Consider the following 22,761-nt stretch of genomic DNA (forward strand, 5'->3'; position numbering starts at 1 on the left):
GATGGTTAGCTAATGAATTATGTTGCACATTTTGAAAGACAATTCGCGTCCGTCAAAAATTTTGTTCGCATCAAATATTTTTATTGATATCATTTTTAATTTCAGTGATTGTCTCTGTTTATCTTAGCCATATGGGGCACCCCAACAACAGTCTTGCTTTGAAAAACGCTCATTAGATCGAAAAAAAGTAGTAAGGAAAGTCACTGCAAAATGAGGCAATTCAGGGAATGCCATGTTGCATATAGTTTGCCTTTCAGAAATCAAATTGCTCTTTTCAAAAAAGCTCTAATGTCTTGATATTTTAAAAGGCAAAGGATAGGGGAGGGGTAACATAATAAACATCCTTCCCAACCTCCCTGGTGAATTAACATCTTGTCAAAGTAAGAACGGATTTTTGTTAATGATAGCGGGCACTGTGGCTCGACGTGAGGCTGGTGAAAATCGCATTCCGTTGATAGCCCACTTCTTTTTTAGAATTGATTGACAACGTAGTGACTGTGGCGGAGCACACAGCCGATGAGTTAGCCCGTAGTGACGGGAGAGAGGTTCGCCTCGATGAGGACGAAGAGCTTCAACTGCCATTCCTGTTGCCGGATGAAGGGTATTCCTGCGATATTATCAGAGGTGTGCCCGCGGGACTGAAAGAATTCCTTCAATCTCTGATGGAGACAGGTAATCTTAAGGTTCCTTATATATCTACATATGTCCATAATATATCCATATATTAGCTAATATATACATTATCCATATAATAATGCTAATATTAGCATTACAAAGCTGTAAATCCATGGCTTTATATTGTTTTGTGGTAATGAGTTGCATTTCCGTAGTATTTTGTGCCGTAATTTTTCCCTTTTCCACTGCCCTGGCGAAACGTTTCTCAATCTTCAAATAATTGAAAATCTTTTCAAACGAGCACGTAAATTTTTATTGATAAGGCAAGATTTCGTTCCCTGTATGTACCCGTATGATAATAATAATGATAATAATCAAATCATTTGGTGCTTCATAGCTGTTTACAGTATAATATATTCGAGCTAATTCAAACCATGGAGACAATGTCTTCAGTTATTTAGCTTAAATACACTATGTCCCGTCAGTCAACTTTCAGAGTTAACAATAGAATTGGCAGCGCGTTTTTGATCGAGAAAGCATTAAGAATTACTGAGTCTTTCGTTGCCGATTGGACACTTAACAATAGGCCTATTGTGTAGTCCAACCAATGGGAATTTAAATGGTCAACGAAATGCCTCGTGACATAGTGCCTTTAAGTTGTATTATAAATTCCTTCGTCTTTTTGGCCTAATTAATCCCATTTTCATGCAGGTATTTGTCGGCTGACTGTAAACCCAACGTCGTCTGGTCTCTGGACTGTACATCAAGAGTATTACGATGGTAAGCTGAAACCTTAATTTTTAGATGGGAGAATTTAAACAAGGCTAGCTTTTAAAGTGATTCAAGGACAGATAATTGATTTTATGAGATTGAAAATTCTGTTTTCATATCTTTGATTATAAAGGAATTGTACACCTTCATTGCGCGTGACAAAGGCGCAAGCAAAATTTTAGTTGTGTCAGTTTTACGTCAGCCGACAGGACACATTTGTAAATACTGCTGACAAAAAGTTTTCCGATGTCACATTCTTATGCCCGCACTAGCTAACTGCCCGTTACTTCAAGTAAAATTTTGTAAATTCATTTTTTGGGAATTTTGTCACATAGATACCCCCTGTCTTTTAGCCCATGTGTCTTCTGAAGCGAATGTCGTCGTAAAATTCTATTTTCGCAATCTTGCTCAAAGTGTTTAAACATTTACAGCCATTATAAATACCACATCAATGTTTACGATATTCATATATACTCTCCAAATAGATCAAAGCGAAAGTATTTCGAAAATATTTTACACATGCCGAGAATTCCTTTTTCATTTATTTTGAATATTGATTGAATATGAATTTTTCTCCCTTTTCTTGCATATTCGAGGATCGTGTTTTCTTATCAGTTCAATTTTTGTCAGTTTTTCGTGTGAATTATTGTCTGGAATTTTTGGCAACACGGGGCCGGCTGATTACGTAGTCGGCTCAATATTTAGCCTGCTTCTGTAGTTGGCCACGAATGAGGTCACTTCAGCGTTGCGTTTAAAAAGGCCGCTCAAGTGACCTAATTCTTATGACTTGTGCAATGTTGCTGTTTGAAAAGGATGGCTGACATCACTGCTACATAAATGATTGGAACTTTACGACATTTGCTGTGCAAAATTAATCTTCAACAAAAAGTATCCATATTTTTTATCATAGCAAACAACAAAATCGAATCTGCAAACACAAACTCCAACCTGTTCCCCCAACAATACTTTAATTTTTGGTCCTAAAATTTTAGTTGATTATTTGCAACTCAATGTTCGCCTCTGTACCACGCATCGAGGCCCTCTTTTTAGAGCCATGAAAATATTTGTCAGGGCATAACTGTGTACACGAAGCTGATCGTGAATTTGCCGGCCAAATTTCAATAAGGACGCTTTCCTTGATGACCTCGTTTAGCCGACCCCGTGTAAACGCTATCCCTAAGTGACCAAATATTCGGCCGGCCCCATGTAAACGCAGCTTTGATTTCTTTTTTAAAAAGGAATACGAGTACCTACACAAACTAGAAAACCTCAAAAACAATATTAAAATTTAGCTAAATATTCAAAATACAATTTAAAAAAATTCAATATTCCACATCCTTAGTTTTTACTTATGATTACTGAAACATAGTCTTTTTTGTATTTAGTATGTTAAATAGATCTTTAGGAGACTTCTCCTTGACCTGCTAAAAAATGAGAAATTTTATTAAGTATAAGCGAAAAGCTCAATAAATAGAACTGTCTCCAAAGAAAATCTTGAGCAGCCAAAACCTTTGAAGTTCTTTTTTCCAAAGTTGGAACATGAAAAGCTGTTCCTCATAGAAGCATGACCCTATTTCTCCAGGCTCTCTAATAAAGGGAGTCCTTGTACTCGTCTGCTGCTCCACAAGGATACCTATGCAATTCAATCTATATTGCTTTACCTGCAAATCCTCACTTGTTGGTGACAGACTGTCTCGTTCATGGCTTTTGGTCGGCCTAAGTACCAGTGAAAACAGCAACATTTCAACTAAACCTCATTCTTTAATGCAAAAGATTCCATTCGTCTGTAGATTTTTTTAGCATTTAGTTTTAAAAGTTTGTAAAACACTTTTACTCCCCGCTTTCTCTACTTCAAACTCACTGAATATATTGCATAAGTTACACAATTTTCCCGCGGTATTGTAGCGGAAAATGGATTATTTGAACCATATTCAGAACTTTTCTTTTAAATACAATTTTATATACGTGTTATGTCATTTTATTCCAGATGATGATCATGGGATACCGGTCGACTACGAAGAACAGGTACACGTGACTTTTTATTCGAATAAAGAATTTGACATCGCACCAATTGCTTTGCTCAAACTGTAATGTTTATTTTCTCAGGGTTTTTTCAGAGGAAGATAATAAAAAACGTTGAAGGGCCGTGGTAAAAGGCTCTGCATAATCGTACAAGGAAGCCGAATTTTATCATCATTTCCTTATGAATTGTTTTCTCAAGTGTCACACAGTATCCCATAGAGATTTATTTTCATATATGGAAGGACCCAAGAAGATTTCCCAAAAGTACTTAAGAAATATTTGGTAAAGTATCGCCAGCTCTAAGTGTTATCAAATAATCATCATAAAGGATGGTAAAAAGATAACTGATGAATTCCCACAAGAGTTATGATTTGTAAATAGTTCATATGGGGAAACAAAGATCTAGTTCTCAAGGGCTTTTATATGAGGGATGAGTTCAGGAGAGCTGGCGGCAAAATACACGTGTACACTCTATCAAGGTCATGAACTGTAGATAGCCGCCATGTACGGAGAACATTGCCACTTTGGAGCGAAAATCAAAGCACAGTGTGTTTTAAAGAGATTAGGTAGACATTTAGCTGTTAGACACCGCCAACAGAGTAGAGGTGACCAATCTGTTCTTTGGACATTTCGGTCTGTTTATGAAAAGAATAACTTAAGTTGAACTTTCCAGTTGCTGCCGTGGATGTTGTATAAACTTGTTTTGTTTTTCAGGAGAATGACATGGACGCAGAACCAAAGACTATTGAAGTCACGCTACAGAAGGGAAGCAAAGGTCTTGGATTAAGCATTGTTGCTGCGAAGGTGCTTTTAATTTTCATCTTTTTTCCAACTCAAAAGCTCAGCCTGAACGAGGCCATTGGTTTGCCTTTCGCAATATTTGTTCAGCTATGGCTCATAAACGTATTTCTTGTTGGCTTTTCCCCTGGCTCTCTTAGTTTCCACTCTGTCCCGAGAATTTTTGTTTATATGTTTGAAGTAAAATAGTGTTCATTTTTAATGTCATTTGTCTCCACATTGTTCTCCTATTTAGACACAACCATTTTTCTTGTTAATTTTATGATTTTTAGTGCTAAACGAAAGTCTCAAAATATTTGTATCTTTCACTTCTTGAAGAGAACTCTATCTCATTTGGCGACCCTCTTCCGATTTTTTTGCTTGCCATGCCAAACTTTGTTCCTGTTATTAAATTTTTTGAATTGGTCTCATATTTAATAGATTCTCGTTTGCAAATCAAATTCCAATTTACAGACATCTCCTTGGAACGTTTTGTTTTCTCTGTTGCTACATTCACTGCCAAACATTATTTGAAAGCCCATTTGCTCAAGTTTTGTTTTGAAGAAATTAACTGTTTTTTGTAAACGAGACCGACACCACACCCTCTCTCCTCCAAAACAATGCTTGCTTTTTAGTAAAATATTATAGCTTTCTAAAATTAATCCATTTGGCCACACCGAACCTCTTAACTTTGTATAAAGCAGCATTGTTGGGAGGGGGAGAAAGGGATGCGGTATAAAACACCCCAAAATGTAGTGTAGTGACCCCTTTGTTTAACAGACCTAATTTTCTTTAAAGGGGGCTCATTTTTAAGAAACTTGTTTAGGCCTGAAATTAAAAAGTTTCTAGCTTTCAAGTATAAACAGTCGTATTTTATGTTTTCTGCTTATGCTCTAGGATGGTTATAGTATGTGTATTCTATTGATATGAAAAATCATGCTGTAGATTAATTATCATAAATTACTACCAGTAATACTGAATACACGTCCATGGACCGTACTGTCATATAGCTTAACGTAATTTCACTTGACAGTACCTATTGATAAGAAACTAGAAGTCTCTGTTAATAAGACAGTTTCTGGGGCCTTAGTTTAAAAAAGAGGTTTCTCAAATGCGGGTACTTATTGTGATCGATATCATTAAACATGACTTTACTACTAATTCGTAAAATTTCTAACTTGTATTGGGGATTTGTTTGCTCGTTAGTGATTTGATCCTCGTTTCATATTTTGATTTTAGACTTTATAGAATAAAGTAACAGAAGCTTAATAAAAGAAAATACAAGATAATACTTTTGCTTACTGTTTTAAAAATTACAAATAATTTTTTGCAGGGTCCCCACATGGAACATCTAGGTATCTACATAAAAGGTGTCGTAGAAGGTGGTATTGCCTATCAGGTCAGTAATTCATGTTCCATTTACACTTTCTATTCATAACTATTCATTAGATATATAACATTTAATCCACCACTGTATTTTCATCTCCGTGGATCATCAGTATACCATATCCAAAAGAGTCAGCAACCCTGGAAGACTTTAAGGGGCTGCTAAAAAGATTAATGTTTTCACCTACTAAGCTATCGAATTAACTTACTTTTACTAATAATGAAATTTAAAGCTAAGCTAAGCTAGAATTTTGTTTCGAAAAAACGCCTTCCTTGAAACTTTACGCCTGTGGGCTCTCTTTTTAGTTGACCCATTTTTGCAATTTTTTTAGCTCGTGAAATTTTTATACGCTTCCCTTAGGTTTAACTGCAAAAAGGATTACTTCCATTGCAATTTCTTCCTTTTTGCTATCAGTTGGGAATGAAATATATATGTCATTATGTCTTGTTTGTCATCTTTTTCATAAAGCAAATACCTGGCCAGGTTTCTTTTTTAGTGCCATGCCATTCTCTGTATTTGTCAGACTTTATTCCAAAAATATCGTTATTTTCATGTAATTCCCTGATCCTGTGCGAAAGTAATTAAAACTTCTGTTTACAAGTGTAAAGATTAGTTTTACTCTTTCGTCCTTGCTGTTCTCCATTCCCTGTTCTCTATTTTCCATCTCCATAACTGATCATCGACTCATTCATCAGCATATATTTTGTTCAGTAGCTCTTGATTCGCATCCACATATAATATTAATGCTGTTTTCTTCTATTTCCGTCCCCATTTCCCCTTAACTTAATATGTATATATCTTTTTGGCACCTGCCACCCCACGTTGTTTATTAACTATTCCATTCCAGTCTTTATAAAAAAGATGCTATGATCACCCATGGTTAATCCGTGCTCCAGTCAATGAACGAATGCTTCCTCGAATCTTCTTTTAATTCTGAGAATAAAAAGCATGGTCAGAGTTTTATAAATTTTTCTAACCCAGCAAGGGGAAGATATTACAGTTCAAGGTATGGCTAGATATTGAAACAGATGGTACGTTAAGCATTAGTTGTTTTAAATTGCAAACAGAGTTGTCAAGAGCCCTCTGGAGAAGCCTAAATATTTAACTAACCCAGCGTCCTTTTGTGGAAGCGATTTATCAACATTACAATATCGAAATAATAAAAAATACTACGTATTGAGATTGGATAAAATATTTTGATTTATTTGTAGAAAATCAATGTTTTATAAAATAATTATGAAGAATGTGAATTCATAATTACAATACTCCTGTTGAATTTTTTTAAAAAATGTATAAGAAAGTAAACAAAAAGCAATAAGAAGAAGAAAAAGAAATATTTACATTGCAAGATTTCAAAATTTGAAATTATTTTATTCCAATTGCCTTTCCCCAGGCTTGACCGCTACTTTTCTGGGATCTTGAATTTGTTGGGTTGTTCGAGGAGACTGCTTCAGTTCTCGTATTTAAAATCGCTGCTTTGAAATCTTTATCCACCATTTCGGGGCCGGAAAAGTTTTCCATCTTCGATTTCCTGTCCATGATGATAGAAATAGTTTTGATCGTTTTTATTGGTTCTGACAAACCTTCAATGTTGTTGCTGATACCAGCAGGAAAGATATAGAGCCGGTATTTAGTCCTGTCAGTCGGTTCTGACTTGCTACCGATGTTTCTTTGGTTACTAGTCGGAAACGTGTAACCTGGTACTGCTCAAAGGCTTATTACTAAAATGTCACCGCGCAATCATGGACTTCAGATGCTTCTGCAGTGTAGACAAAGCATAACGTCGGCACTACAGTAAACATTAGACAAATCAATTTGTACTGGGTTTGTGCTTGTAGACCTCTCCATAGCCTTTTACTGTCCAATCCATGACCTGTTAATTGCCAAGCTAGAAACAGATGGATAAACACGAAATGCCTCGAAATTTATATAATATTATATAACTACTAGAAGCCAACGAGTTAAAGTTAATGGGTTTCACAGCCCTTGGAAGGATACAATCTACCGAGTGCCGTAGGGATCATCGGATCTCTCTAGTTTTTAATTTACTAAATGATGAGTAGAGGTGGTTCTGGGGCCCATCTCTACTATAAGCCCCTTAGTTTTATCTATGACCATGACAACAAACCAAAACTCGGATTTTGGGATAGTTGGAGGGTCATGGCAGCCAACCTTCTGATAGAAGATGGTACCTGATGATGATGAAATGATGAATATGTTCAGTTCATAGTTGCTTCAGACAGCTTGATTTGTAACTATCTCTGTTTTTAAGCGTGTTTTTTAAACGTTAAAAGTTTTAAACATGTCAAATGTGTTTTTTTAACAAAATATCTGTGATTTAAATCCGATCGCATCTAAGAGCACCAAATCTCTTCTCAAAATAGCATTAGAATCTAAAAACCCACAAGCTGTCGTTCTTTGATTAAGCATCTTTTACCTCATCCCATTCCCTCCTGGGATATCTATTGTCACTAGATGGCCCGCGTCCATGCCAAGCATCACATTCTGATTTCAGTATGAAAATGTACATTTCAAGGTGACAACCTTATGTAAGAGCCTTTGATCTTTTAATTCCCATTGGAAAATCGGCAAGATTTTATCGGTATTATTAATGCGCATATAATGTATATTCCACACCTTTGTAAATTATGAATTGTATATTCCCCAGATTTTCTTAATTTCGCATTTTTTCAATAGAACGGACAGCTTGCTGCTGGCGATCAAATTATCTCCGTCAACGGAATGAGCTTAGTTGAAGTTTCCCAAGAGACGTAAGACATCCTTTGAATTGATTATGAACTTCCGTTGCATTCATTTTGCGGCTTCTTGATTTCTGAAGCCGTCCTCGTTGCCTGCTGCCAATTTGTTTTCCTTCAAACTTCAAAAGATCCCCTGTTACTGCAGCTGGAACCTAGTGTTTGCAATCAGGTAAACAAAACCTGTTTAAGGAAAACCTGCTAAACCTGATATAGCCCGTTTCCACATTACTCTTAAAACTCTACGAAAAAGACTTTTCTAACTAAAGAACCTTTTCCTAACAATGAATTAATAGTATTGCGTTTTATTTGGACAAAAACTCTAAAGTTATCTTCAGAAAGTGGACTTACTTCTTTAAGAAAAGAATTTACCCATGGGTGTAGGATATATGTAGGCTTAACTAGACACCACCATTTCTACATGTTAAATTTCTACTTCAGTGCTGCGAAACTAATGGGACAAACTGGCCCAACTGTTGTTTTGGAAGTCAGCAAGGATGCTGCTGTCCACCATGGTCTAGCAGATTTGCTCAGCCAGCCCTCTCCAGCTACTTCACCGAGTAAGTTATGTTTGGAACATCCTACCACAGAAAATAATAAGTTTTTCTTAACAGTCTTGTGTTTGATGTTTGGAATTCAATTTCCTTAAAAATGCATTTATTATTCATTTTTATTAAAGTGTTCAAAGTATTTGCCTACTTATCTTTTTGCCATAGTGTGTATGCAAATGCTGGAAAAAGTAGACTTGTGGATCACTCAGTTTTTTCTGGCCAAATTTCTCAGTAATTGGACCCTTGTATATAGCTACATTATACCTTAGCTTCAGCTACATGTTTTATTTAAAGAAAAAGAGTCCCAATTTTTTTCTTAAGTATCTGTCACCATTTTATGTTTTTCTTTTTATGTTTTATGTATATTTTATGTTGTAGATATTTGAATTGATCTAATTGTACTGTATTAAATTGGGTTTTGTTGCGTTGAAATTGCACTTATATTGCGTATTTTTATGCAGTTTTTCTAATGGGTAAATGGCTTCTAGTGATATTCTTGGATCTTTTTTCTTTCAGGCCCGTTTTTACAGCAGGAAAAAAGCCCATATCGTGATCCAAAAGATGGTGGTTCCACAATAGATGAATATTCACCACAAATACGTACCCAGAGCTGGATAGCAAATCATGGGAATCAGTATGAACAAGATGAAGAAGAAGAGAGACGAAGAAGAGAGGAAGAGATGTACCAAGAAGAAGAGGATAGGCGGCAGGAGCAGATGCAGAGAGAGCAAGATGCTCGAGAGGAAGAAGAAAGACGCTTGTACGAACAAGAACAAAATGATCGCCTACGGAAGTTGGAAGAAGAGCGTTTGGAAAGGGAAGAGTTTGAAAGAGTGCAAAAACAACACGAGGAAGAAGAAAGACAGAAAGAGAGAGAAAGGTTGGAAGAGATAAGGAGGCAAAAAGAATGGGCTGTTGAACAACAAAGGATTGAAGATATGGAAAGACAAAGGCTAGACGATGAACGAAGAGCCGAAGAGGAAAGACAAAGACTAGAAGAGGAACGAAGAGCGGAAGAGGAAAGACTAAGGACAGACGAAGAAGAAAAAAAAGAGAAGCAGAGAATGGAAGAGCAACGCTTACAGGCCGAAAGAGAGGAAGAAGAAAGGAAAAGAATTGAAGAAGGTCGGAAAAGGGCAGAAGAGCGACGGAAATTTGAGCAACGGCAACGAGAATATGAAACAAGGTTGCGCATTATGGAAGAACAACAAAAGAAGCGTGAGAAGGAAGAAGCAGCTAGGCGAGAAGCAGAGAGACGAGAGCAAGAAGAGCTAAGAAAAAAAGAAGAACTTGAGGAATTAGAAAGAATAGAAAAGGAAAGACAGAGACAAGAAGAAGCTAGAATTATGGAGCAGAAGAAAAAGGAAGAAGAAGAACGAAGACTGATTGAAGAAGAGCGTAGGAACATTGAAAAAGAAAGGAAACGCAAGGAAGAGGAACGCAGATTATTGGAGGAAGAAAGAAAACGATTAGAAGATGAGAGAAAGCGGTTTGAAGACGAACAAAGGCGGCATTATGAAGAAATCAGGCGGAGAGAAGAGGCACGAAAAAGAGAAGAGGAGATGGCACGTCGAAAGCCAGACGTAAACCCGAGAAACCATCGGGGATCTTCGCCAAGAAACAGATACAATTCAGACGACTTTGGCAATCTCGATGATTTACCACCTCCCCCAGAGGTAAGGCTTTTTTAATTTTTGGATTTAAGTTTTTCCTTAGTTTTATTGATGCCATCGTAGAACTAGTACTTGCGTTAAAAGAAGACAATTTCGTGTAAGACATTATAGACTATAGCGAACTTGTCTCGACTGCTGCTCTATTCATAATCATTTTCGAGGCTATGGCAAATTTTTGGTTGCTTAAGCTAGCAGCCCTTAAACAGTAGCTGCAGGGGTGTAGCCCTTTACTTTATCGTCAGTTTGGGTAATTTTAGTGTCTGGGGGCATTCTGGCATTCTTGGTCCTGAAATTCTGCAAATTGGGTACAAAAATAGACGAACAATATTGATATTTCATAGCCCCAAACAGCTATATACATCTTCATTTCAATTTTCTAGTAAGTTTGAGTAATATGCAGAAATTTTCGTCAATGAAAAATTCTCAGAAAAATTCGAACCAAACTTTAACTTGTTTATTGAAAAATTCGAACAACTAACGCGACTATTTTTTCTCTTCCGTAAACCTACTTCCCACAATTTTTTATTTTTTTCTTAACTTTTCTATTCTTTGGTATTTTCTTTCATGCATTAAAGTTGCAATTTTCAGATTCGAGCTTGAAAATTACAGTCCTCTTAAGTAATTTTTTGCGTCTACAAACCACGTTCTAAATATTACGTTTATGTGTCAAATGCTTCCGGTTACTGCTCTATCAATACGTTTTTTGCTTGCGTTATTTCTGTAGTCTTTCTGTACAACGGTCTGTATTTTTGGTTTTCCTTGTTTCTCCTCTATGCATTTCATACTCTCTAGCTCAATCTGTTGTGCGAATCTCGGTTTCTTGGTAAGCCGCGCTTCCAGGATATTGAGAATGTTAAAGAGATGAATTGCCGAAATTTGCTTTGGCCGTGACCGACCATATTTGTATTTCTGGTTTGTGGCCACATTCATTTCAGTGCAATTCCTTATACATACGAAAAAACCTACTCAAACCATTGCATTTGCTAATCTACATATATTAAGCCTGCAGAATGCAAAATTTTGCGTCTTTTTATATGGACCAACCCGTCTACCAACACAGCTCTAAACGAAGCTAACAAATAATTTTATTCTTGCTCTGCCGCCTGACAGGTGCAACATGGGAATAAGTTTCGCGCTAAAGTGCCTAACAGAAGTGTTAACAGTGGTTTATTTAATTTCGAGCCCTCCTGTCGATAACACTTTATGTCCTCATCTAAACATCTAGAGTTCTAAAATTCTTAAACTTACGTTCTGCGTCGCTTTAAGTATGGTAGAAATTTGATTGGTCCAGAATTCAGATTTGCTCTTGGTCAGCTGAAGAGATTTTGATTTTAACTGTATTTACACCAAATATAAGAAGCCATTTTAATCAGAAAGTAGGTTTAATCCGGGTGATTAGGCCCACAGTATAGCAAAGCATGAATCTAACACTTAAAACCACGCACACGACAGAAAACGAGCTCGCTCCGCCTATGCCCTGCTTACACTTGAAAAAAATTTCACAGGTTAAACCCTTGTCCGACCTACTGCGTGAGGTGGGTTTTTTCTGCCAGAGCTCACTTCAAGTTAGTTGCGTTTACAGAAACAAGAACTTAACCTGGGTCGAATTCATCTGGCCCGGGGTGAATTATAGCTAGCTAGCTCTTTACACAGGGCCAAATATGTCTACTCGGGGCACCCTTTATGCAGACAAGGTCCACGGGTAGAGCTTAAACTTTATTTGAACATGCAAGCAGGTTTAACTGTAAACCCTTTTTTATAAGAACCACGTGATTAGGATCCTACATGAAGTAGGCAGAAAAACTTAAAGAAACGTTGGTTCTAAAGACAAAATCCCAAGGAACTTTCCAAATTTGAATATTTTTATCATTGCAAACTATCAAGAATAAGGGAAGCGGTTTCATTGATTTGGAGTCAAAAATGACATAAATTGTGTGTTCCAAAGGAAGCTATCAAGTGTGATTCATTGTGTTACCTCCACTTTTCATATATCAAGCGTCTTTCTAATCTTCTTTCTGTTTTTCACTTTGTTTTTTAGCTACAGTTAAGAATCTAGCGACACTTATACAGAATTTCAATTTGTTATTTCCAATTTTCATGGCATCAAATGTGCAGTTAAATTAAGGAACGGACTTTAAGTTCTACAGTTCGATCAAGAGAGATCCAAAAACAAGAAACGACAAGAATTATTAATCGAGTTAGGCTCTTCGTATAAAAAGCATGTATGCGATGTTTATGAAATACCCAACCTATTGCATATCATGTACATTGTAATTGGTAATACTGTTTTACTGGTCTGTATTGAAGTGGTCGATATAGAGACCGTACACCATTTAGTGTATAGAACAAGTATTACATCGTTCATGAAATTCCCAGCCCATTTTTAACATGTACATTTTATAGCTATGACATCCCCAGTCATCCTCAAAAATCACCTCCACGTGACCAAAAAAGATTTCCTTGCTTCTCTTTTGTTTGTATTGCACAGATATTATCAAATCGCGTTATTTCAAGAGACCAAGATTCAGAAGTCTCTGATAGTGCTCTTGTGAGTTAAGCAGCCTTCAAAGTATATTATAACGAATTTATCAAACAGTAGCGTGTTGAAACGCAGTATGAAGCTAATTTCAACTAACCAAGCTAGTAGACAGACTTCATTGCCGACCATCATAGGCGACCTGTCCATTCATCGGTCTCTTGAAGATAACGATACAGCTCAGAGACGCGGGAAGGACTATAATGCAAGTGGGCAACGCGCCAAGAAAAACCAAAACAATAGCAAAATAAAGAGAATTGGCAAATTATCGAGGGGGCATCCACCCCCGTGCACCCCCGTGTTCTGGCGTCCTTTTCACAGCCGAATACAACACCCCCTAGAGATATATTTGTTTGGGGCGGGGGTGGGTTGATTGATTGATAGGGCTGTGAAAGATCGGTATGAATGGAGTTACCGACTTTGGCAGCCAAATGCTTTTAGCTTTAATATTGATGGATCTGCGACCATTGTGGCAGGTGCTTCTAGCCTACGAAAATATTCGAAGAGCGATCAGAAAAATGACAGAAAAGTCACCTTTAAAGTTCTGTAGTTTCCAACTCCATTTAAAACTTTTGGCTTAGAATTAGTCCATATCTTGGATAATCACAAATTATCGCGTAAGAATATGACTTGTATAGTTTTATGCTTGGAATATTGAAGAACTTTTTCCATCTGCTTTTGATGGGAAGGAAAACTCTATAAATTTCCAAAAGAAACCAAAAAGCTCTCCATTCAATTCGATCATGAAAAATTATGCCACATAAATATGGCGGCAAAGGTAGATTGCAAGATTCGATCGATCTATCTTTCGAAAGCTAAATCTACCCTTTCAAAATATGTGAAACAGAGCTTATCAAACATTTGTTAAGATTCCGACAAATAGCCGAGAAAGAAAGCATAAAATTTATTGTAGCAACAAATTTATTGCAGATATTAACAGCAAAATTTATAAAAAATAAATGAACAAAAAGTCTTTTAAATCTCAAGAGTCTTTTAAAACGCAAAAGACAATCCGAAAGTGTTTGCCTTAAACCTGAAATATCAGCGCATTTCTTAAGATCAAGATAAAACACCTGACAGATAAGACCCAAGCTTTGTGTATAATTGTCTCCCTGTGATGATCTTATTTCATGTATGCGACAGAAATTAATTAAGATTTATTTAACATAAGTAACATTCATATGAAACATGATCCAACCATGCTTCCCAAACACGTTGAATTGCATTGGCCATATAAGAGATAGAGCAATCAGTGCTGCAAGCAATTAAGTATTGAATACTACCCGAACCCAGCTACCAAAAATCAATTTAAAGTCTATCAATTATAAGACAAGGCTAGGAGCAGTATCCCTGTCTGTCAAATACAGCTCTGATTTGTCAAACATAGTGGCAGTTAGCATCATCACGTATTACAATTAATAGTGCAAAGAAGCACAAAGAAAGCCCTAATATGACAACATTGTTTAAAGCCTGTTTACTTACAGGCTCGTTACATTCCAATGTTAGCGTCGAGCCCAGAATTCACCTTTTTACCTTGCTTCTAGCATAGTCCCCTTTCTTTATGACTATGCTTCTAGAGAAAATTTTTTAGAAATATTTCTATAATATTTCGAGAACTATGCTGAATCACTCATAAGGGTGATGAAAGCGAAACAGCTGCGCCGAAGAAAAGGCAAAAACAACTTGGATTTAAGGCTGTGTTTTGCTGCTACAATAGCAAATTTAAATGTGATAGATATCATTGATTCTATGTTTATATTAACGTCTTTGATTAATTGAAACTGCAAAAGCTGGAATATGGTATGCCATGCTTTCACTACGTTCTGTGACAATCTTACTGATTCGCCATAGAACATCGCTCACAGTTTAGACTTTGCTTTTTCATAATATGGTATTATTGATTTAGATGTTCCGATAGAGGCTTTTGCCTATGATCACAAGCGAAGAAAAGAATTGAGATGTAAATTAGCGATATTAGCTTAGCAAAAGGTTTGCGTCAGCGTCTTTATCTATTATTGATGTTAAGCTGCAAAAGATCAGAATAACCATTTGAATAATTTACGAGCTACTGTTCGGCTTTTGGTTATTATCTCAGTCGATGAAAAATATTTTCACAGTTTCAACTGAGTAGGTAAGGAACTTGCAATCTGCAAAGCAGACGGAACTATCCACGCTTGCCCATGATCTTCCCAAACACGATTGATTTTCTTCCTTTCCTTCAATCGATTTCAATGTTTTTGTCGTCAAAGACACTAAGTATTTACTGTAGCATTTTCTTAAGAATCGCAGAAACGTCATTCATCAAAATAATATGAAACAATAAAAACTGCAAGTCGAGGAAAAAAATTACCGACAATAGTTTTGTCGATCAGCAGCAGTTGTGTTAGAGCAGCAAAATTAACAAGGAACTGCTTAGTTGTGATTTTAGAACCGCCGCATGCCTTGCTTCCCCAGAAAACTAGCACCCCTTGGTAAACAACCTATGCGCAAGACACTAGTAACAGCACAGTTGGTTTTTTATATATTCTCATAGAATTTTACAAGACAGACAAACTACAAGAAGGTGCCACAAGGAGCATGGAGATACATAGCAACCCTGTGACCATTATATTAAACATATTTCTAAAAATTTGGTTTCGTTCCTTTTTGCTACAGTGTAGATGCGATAAAAAAGTGGTATCGTGTCCAAACAAGAACGGAACCAAAGAGTTCCGTTCTTCTTTCTGTAGTGTAAACGGGGTCTAAAAAAGATGGGAGGGTGATTCGTTGGAATGTTCTTTTTTGAAAAGATAACCTCAACTGCTTGCTTAGTTGGGTCAGGATTAGAAGTCATTCGCCAATTGCGTGCCCTGAGCTTGATGAGATTTAAATCGTTGTTCAAATCACGTGTACTTCACGTGGGTCGTTTACAACTATGTAGATCGATGTGTCATCGGCCAATAGTTTCACATTACACGTTTAGCCATCTATCAAGTCACTGATATAAATAAGGAAAAATAGAGGACCCAGGGTAGAGCCTTGGGGGACTCCAGCTGAAATGCTACCCCATTTAGATGTTTTTCCATTCAAAACAGTACGCTGCTTTCTATCATCGAGAAAGCTTTGCATTAGCGTCAGTAATTTACAAGAGACACCACATCGGCGTAGCTTGTATATGAGACCGAGATGCCAGACCCTGTCAAAGGCCTTTGAAATGTCGAAAAAGACAGACCGGTGTAAATATGGAGTTGACTATTGCCAGTAACTGGTTGACAGTTCAATCTCTTGGGCGAAATCCTGATTTTATTGGTTTTTTAGAGTCACCAAAATTCAAGACGATAATAAGTTCGGCCATTCATCGAGGCTTGAAAATGGCCAGAAGCAATAACTGATAGAAAAATTCTTTGAAAATACCTATGCTGTCGAAAAAGACGTTGTTTAAGAGTTAAGCGAAACCAAAAGTAATAAACACAAATAAACAGAATAACTAAAGGCTCTGCTAGGAAGTCTTTCTATCTTTCCCTTAGTTATACAAAGTTGTGCCTTTGGTATTGTGTCGATTGGTCCTTTGTTTGTGTAAATGCAAGGGACGGTGCCATTTTTCTATTTTCAGTTGTCCAGTACAAGGTGGCTCACTAAGTCACAATTATTCCATTAAATGTGCAGAAATTGATCTAAAAAAATCCAAAACCGCTTAAATTTTGGTTTACAGCACATGTGTTAGTATCCGGAAAATTGCCATATGGCTTTCATTGATTCCAGGACATTTTTTGGCAGATTGCAATATTGAATAATTAAGGACATAACAAATTTTAAAGGCGGAACAATTTTTTAGTTACCAACCATACAATTAAACAACAACACGAAAAATAAAAGTAGCCATCGTCTGCACAAATAACTGATGGCTACAAACGAAATATGGAGGACATGAAAGAAATTGCTGAAATGAAATTTGAATGAATGAAGCAATTTTGCTTTTAATGAATCAGTTCAAAGTAATTTTGTATTTTCTGCCAAGGGAAGGAGCCGTTTGTCGTAACGCATTTTGCAAAACACTAGGAATCTCTTTCGCCAAGTAATTTCATCCCTAGTGCAGCGTCGATGAGCAGTGTCGATTGAATCAAGCAGTTGGAAGTAATTAAAAAATCAGTATTTTAGATGAATACTATTTCAAGGAAAAGCTTATTCCAAAAAATACGGTATTTGTACTTGTTAAGGAAATGAATACAGTCAGAGCTTAGGGAAAGTTAAAGGCTTTTGACAGATACTAAAAGTGGCTTAAACCATATGTCAATCCGTAATTGCCTAGTCAGTATGCGTGATAGCAGACGGGATTTTAAGAACTTGAGAGCTACTTTTGAGAAATTAGAATCATACGTTAGTGAGAGATTTTCCTCGTAAACAGGTGAGATCGTCGAGCTCATTTTACCTGCTGATTTCTTATGGCCGTTCAGATCGATTATTAGAAAGCCTTCAGTTAGCCCAGTCGTACATTTCCTTCCTGCATTGAAATTTCCTTGAAACGACAGTGGTTCCTATGGGGAGGAATGGGGCTGCAAAATTTCAGTTTATTTCACATGACAGATCAAAAAATGGTTTCTTTAAAAGCAATTTTGGTGAAAAATGAAACAAAAAATATGAATGGAAGGTTTTGTGACACCCTTCAATTACAATTTTTGGCTCGGGGTCTGTGACACATTCAGATCCATATTCGCGGTGCGTTTAGCTGAGAAGTAAAATTACGAAGGTCTTCAAAAGTTGTAAAATTGTTTAGTGGGATTTATAAGCTTTTCAAACGTCTTTACAATTTTGAATATTTTTTCTCTTAAGCGGAAAATTTAAACTTGTTCATATCAGAGACTTTGCTATCCGCCATTGACATTGTTCAATTTCTTTTTTAAAAGGACCTGTTGCTAGAAGATTACGGAGTTCAAAAAGACCAGGAGGAAAAGTTGGAACGAAAGATACAGAGCCAACTCGCAGCCGAGAGACAAGAACTGCGACAGGCTGAACGCGAGCAAAATGAACTGCATCAAACGAACATTGAAGAATACGAGGAAACCAACATAGACAATGTTGATGACGAAATGCTGCAAAGTAAACTAATGGAAGAACGCCTGCAGGCTCGTGTTTCCGGTGGAAAATCGCATTCTTTCTATTCTTCTGACGAAGATCCGTACGAAATTGAGCTTGAATTCCAAAGGAGGCTCCAGCAGGAGAATGAGAGGATGAATAGGGAGAGGCGGTTAGGCGACTATTATTCGGATGATGTGACCCAAAAAATGAGGAATGAGCGGGAACACAGGGCAGAAAAAGAAAGAAAGCTAAAGCTTATGATTGACGATCACGATCGGAGATCAGCCTATCGAAATTCTGACAAGAAAACTGTTGAAAATACAGATGTCGACGATCAACAGAGAAGGGTTGAAAGACTTAATATACGCGGGCAGCCCCAAGCAAATACGAAACCGGAAGACGCTTGGTTCGCTATGCAGAAGAGAAACCATTTAGACCAAAAGCGCGAGCAGGAACGGATACGCAAAGAGCAGGAAGATTTGGAGGAGCAAGATCGGCAGCGCAAGCTTAGAGATATTAGAGCGCAGAAGGAACAAGAACAGAAAATGATGGAAGAGTACAGAAGACACAAAGAACTTGCAGATCAAACAGGGGCAGGTAAAAAGCCATGGCAAAAAACATCAGTGTCAGGGAATTTTGATCGCGCAGGTGACAAAAAAGAAATAGTAAAAGATGAGTTTAAGGAAAAAGCGATCGCAGATTATGAAAGACGCCGCGCAACTCTTGACAAAGATGTTGAGAGAGCAGAGCGCGAGAAACGAATACGCAATATGGAGGTCAGGCCACCGCAAGTTGCAAAAAAGCCACCGCCATACCGATCTGTCGCCGATGATGACGAGGAAGCACCCCCGAGGCCTCCACCGCCATCTAGCATTTCTTCAATGGATATCGTAAGGTCGTCGTCAAGCACAAGTCCCAGCCCACAGCCATCAAGAGGCGACAGGTTTAGTTTTTCTGCAAAAACTATATCAAATGTAACTGCTCAGAGCAGTGCAAGACCAAACCCCGTAAACGTTACCAATCGAGTCTTTTCACCTACAGGCCAGTATCAGCCTCGTTCTGCGTCTAGTTCAAGGTCTCCGTCACGAGAAGACCCTGCAAGCCTCGATTTTAGTCAGAAAATGAAAATGTTTGGTGTTCCGCAGAAAAACGAACCAATGAATAATATGCGGTCGACATTTTCGAAGAAGCAACGTGAATACATGGACTAGTTTAACTTTTACATTTTTCGATAACTTTGTCTATAATATAAATTCATTTACCCGTTTAACTTGATAAATGGATCATCTTCATGTCATTTGATAGCTGAGGATTAGATTTTGATTTGATTAAAAAATATGTTTGCTCATGAATGTCCAGAGATCCGTTGTGGAATTTTCAGTGCAGACGAGCCAGAAGCGTAATACGTCCACTCAAGTTTTTAATTAAAATTTATCTTCAGTGAAAATAAAAAGCTTTGCAAATAATGCCCGTCACATGACGGTATATGACTATTGTTCTCAACTTGAGGTGTTCTTATATCGATGACTCAACCTTGAAGCTTTTATAAGATCTCCATGCAACAGCGAAGATTACGATGATGTGTTGATCGGTGAATTGGAGCATGCCTGGTTTTTCTATTTTTATTTGATATCGTTTCCATTATCAAGATTAATAATTCTCATTTTCAACATTTAATATTCAATATATTTATAACACTGGTTTTGGTCAGCAGATGTTATCTCCCGAAGTTTGTCATCTGTAACAAGCTGGAATGATTCACCGTGCGGGAACAAATGATGGTACTAGGGATAGCCCTGTCAATAATATTGGCACTCCGTTGACAAAAAAGCATTATATAACACCTAACTATTTTTTTAGCCTCTGAGCTGCTGTAACATCGTTCATAAAAGGCAGGGAATTTTCTCAGACAATCTGAATATCAGCCTAACCGAAAGATTCGCTAAGTTACTAATTCGCTAAGTTACTAATTGTAATAGGGTTATTTTTGTCAAAACGAATACATCCACCCTATCGTTACCGTCGATATAAACTAGTCCTTCAATGAGAATTGAGACAAAGAGACAAATAAATAATGTTTCAAACGTCCATCTTCCGATCATGTGATCTTTCCGCGAAAGGTTATAAACTTCACAATGTTTCTCTAACAGGCACAGTCTTTCACAAGCACTGTCCGTTCAAACTATACTATAGTGATGCACAATCAATAAATCATCACGCGCGATTCCATAAATCAAAATACGTATTCTATAAATCCATACTTCATGTCGACAAGATCTTTCACAAGCATCTTGCCACATAAGTGAAACGTCGAGAACCTAAATATACATATATCAAAACTTAACCTAATCGCTCTTAACCGAATTCCATTTCCCACTTCAACTCCAACTCCAACGAACTCAAAACTAACTCTATATGAAACACGTCCAAAATATAACTAAACAAGAACTTATTGTAATGCTACATAGCTACGTAAATTTACATAATAATAGTGAATACAAAATATATTAGTCCCAAGATTAATTACATAAACTGAATAATGATACTAAAAATCCCAAAAGAAATAGTTAATGAATCTAAAGGTGCAATTAGAAAACAAAAGGAATTATAAACAATCGAATGTGCGAACGGTGATAAAATTACTAAGGTTACAGGATGCAAAACAAACGAAATCCAAACTAGCACTATTACATAATAACCGAAAAATTTGCTAATTCGCTAAGTTATATAGATTTCTTATATAGATTTCTTATAAGTTATATAGTTACTAATTTGTTTTTACCGAATCTGACTCAAAAGACCACATAGATTCCAAATCTGAGATATACCTTTTGAAACTTTTACCGGAAATTGCAGGTTTTGATGACGTCATTAAAGAGCCTCTTCAGCCAAATTTTACACTTGCATTTTATTGGCTAATCTAAAGGAGTTTAATCTGCTGATCACGAATTCGTTATTTGTTTATCTATTTTTTTTACATTTTGTGAGATATAAGCTCTTGCATTTCGATAATTGAATTGAATTAACCGACAAAAGTTTTTCGGTTTGGTGACACTGTGACCCAATTTTGACGTCACTGTGCATTTCGTCAGTCCTGCCTCAAACCGAGTCGAACGACGGTGATTCGCAAATTGTACACTGCAAGTGATGGTACTCTCAGTTCTGTTCCACCGGCTTTTAGTTTGAGCATTTCAGATATCAATTTTAAAGCCTTCAGTTGTTCATAGTTTCTGGAGAACAACTGAAGTGTCAATTTCGGTTAATTATGAAGCCGTAACAACGATTCAAATGATTTATAACTTAGTTAAATTTGAACGCATCAGTAATTTTAGTGATGACGTCATCGTCTTACTGAACTGTCACTAAAGGTTAGTATTCTAAGCCTGAAGCTCATTTTCAAGATTACTTGCAAAACCAATCCTCAAAATCATAAAGTGCACGGAATAATTTGTTTCATCGAGTTCCTTATGCGCTAGTTGTTTGAGCGATGACGTCATCATGTTCATTCTAATTCTAATATGTTAATAAAAATTATATATAAGTTAAATTAAAAACTACGGTAGATAACTACACTTGGTGAGCAAAAGTATTGCACAGGCTGAAACAGAAATGGCCGCACCGCAGCAACAAAATTTAGCGAACCAAAATTCAAGTAGCGTAAAAGTAGCAAGTAGCAAGTTTCGTAAAAGCTATAAGATGACTTTTTAACTGGAGTATATTGGATAAATTATCAAGCTTTGATTGTGAAAATAGTAAATGCAGGAGTATTCTTGATGTTTGCCTATTTCTAAACAATATCGACATGTCGCAACAGCACAAAAATTGAGCTATGATGATTGAATCACCTGTGAAACATTTGCAATAAAAAAGTTCATTTTTGCACCAATTTGCGATATCTTATTGCCATGAACTTAGGGGTACTTACTCAATGCTTGGGTGTCTAGAAATGCTCATTTTCTTCACTTTTGTTGAAGAATCTGCTTAATGTTTTGGTCGGAAATTTTTGGAGCCGCATTAGGCCTAATCGCATTTTGTGTTTTCCTTTCTGCTTTTTTCTTCTCAGCCTTATTTTTCTCAATGCTAAAAGCGCGTAAATCATTTTCATCTGAATAAGTATGTGTACAGCTACCATGATTGTTTGCCCCGAATTGTCAAAAGCGCGCGAAAATACAGCTCTCCGACGATATGACTGGGACACGTCCCCGTCGCTTATGACGATATGGAAACTATATCATTGTAAGCGTCCCAGCCGAGCTCTGCTGGGACACGTCCCCGTCACTTATGACGATATGGAAACCAGGCTTAAGTGTATAGTTTCCTAGTAAAGAAGTAATTTCAGCCTAGTCTAGCAATGATAAGTTTAAGTATAAAAGGATTTTTATATTTCAGAGTAACCTATCAGTGTCTTCGTTGCCACTCTCTGATCCACTTTCTGCAAACCCCCGAAAAATACAAAGCCAAGTTCAGCGCTGGAAAATCCTCTTTGCTTTCCGTTTCTGAGTCGGTATTTGCATCATTTCATTCATTTAATTTCATTTTAAATTATTTACACATGGTAGGCCATTCAGCAATGCTGGTTTGAAAGAGACACTAACATAAAATCTTAGTGTAACCTTCC

At 36.9% G+C, this 22,761-nt stretch overlaps 1 protein-coding gene across 1 annotated transcript in view; it reads left to right on the forward strand.

Moving 5' to 3' along the window:
- Positions 1-19,856, forward strand: part of LOC135685069 (afadin) — a 34,291-nt gene extending 14,435 nt beyond the window's left edge. The window contains exons 10-18 of the mRNA XM_065200820.2: positions 475-672; positions 1,327-1,395; positions 3,374-3,411; positions 4,123-4,212; positions 5,519-5,584; positions 8,270-8,343; positions 8,770-8,888; positions 9,396-10,555; positions 17,972-19,856. Of these exons, the coding sequence (XP_065056892.2) occupies positions 475-672; positions 1,327-1,395; positions 3,374-3,411; positions 4,123-4,212; positions 5,519-5,584; positions 8,270-8,343; positions 8,770-8,888; positions 9,396-10,555; positions 17,972-19,354 (3,197 nt within the window). The 3' untranslated portion in view covers positions 19,355-19,856. The remainder of the gene's footprint in view (positions 1-474; positions 673-1,326; positions 1,396-3,373; positions 3,412-4,122; positions 4,213-5,518; positions 5,585-8,269; positions 8,344-8,769; positions 8,889-9,395; positions 10,556-17,971) is intronic.
- Positions 19,857-22,761: the final 2,905 nt, after the last annotated feature.

Source organism: Rhopilema esculentum, chromosome 15 (genome assembly GCF_057945365.1).
Source record: "Rhopilema esculentum isolate cy_ngs chromosome 15, ASM5794536v1, whole genome shotgun sequence".
Taxonomy (NCBI): Eukaryota; Metazoa; Cnidaria; class Scyphozoa; order Rhizostomeae; family Rhizostomatidae; genus Rhopilema; species Rhopilema esculentum.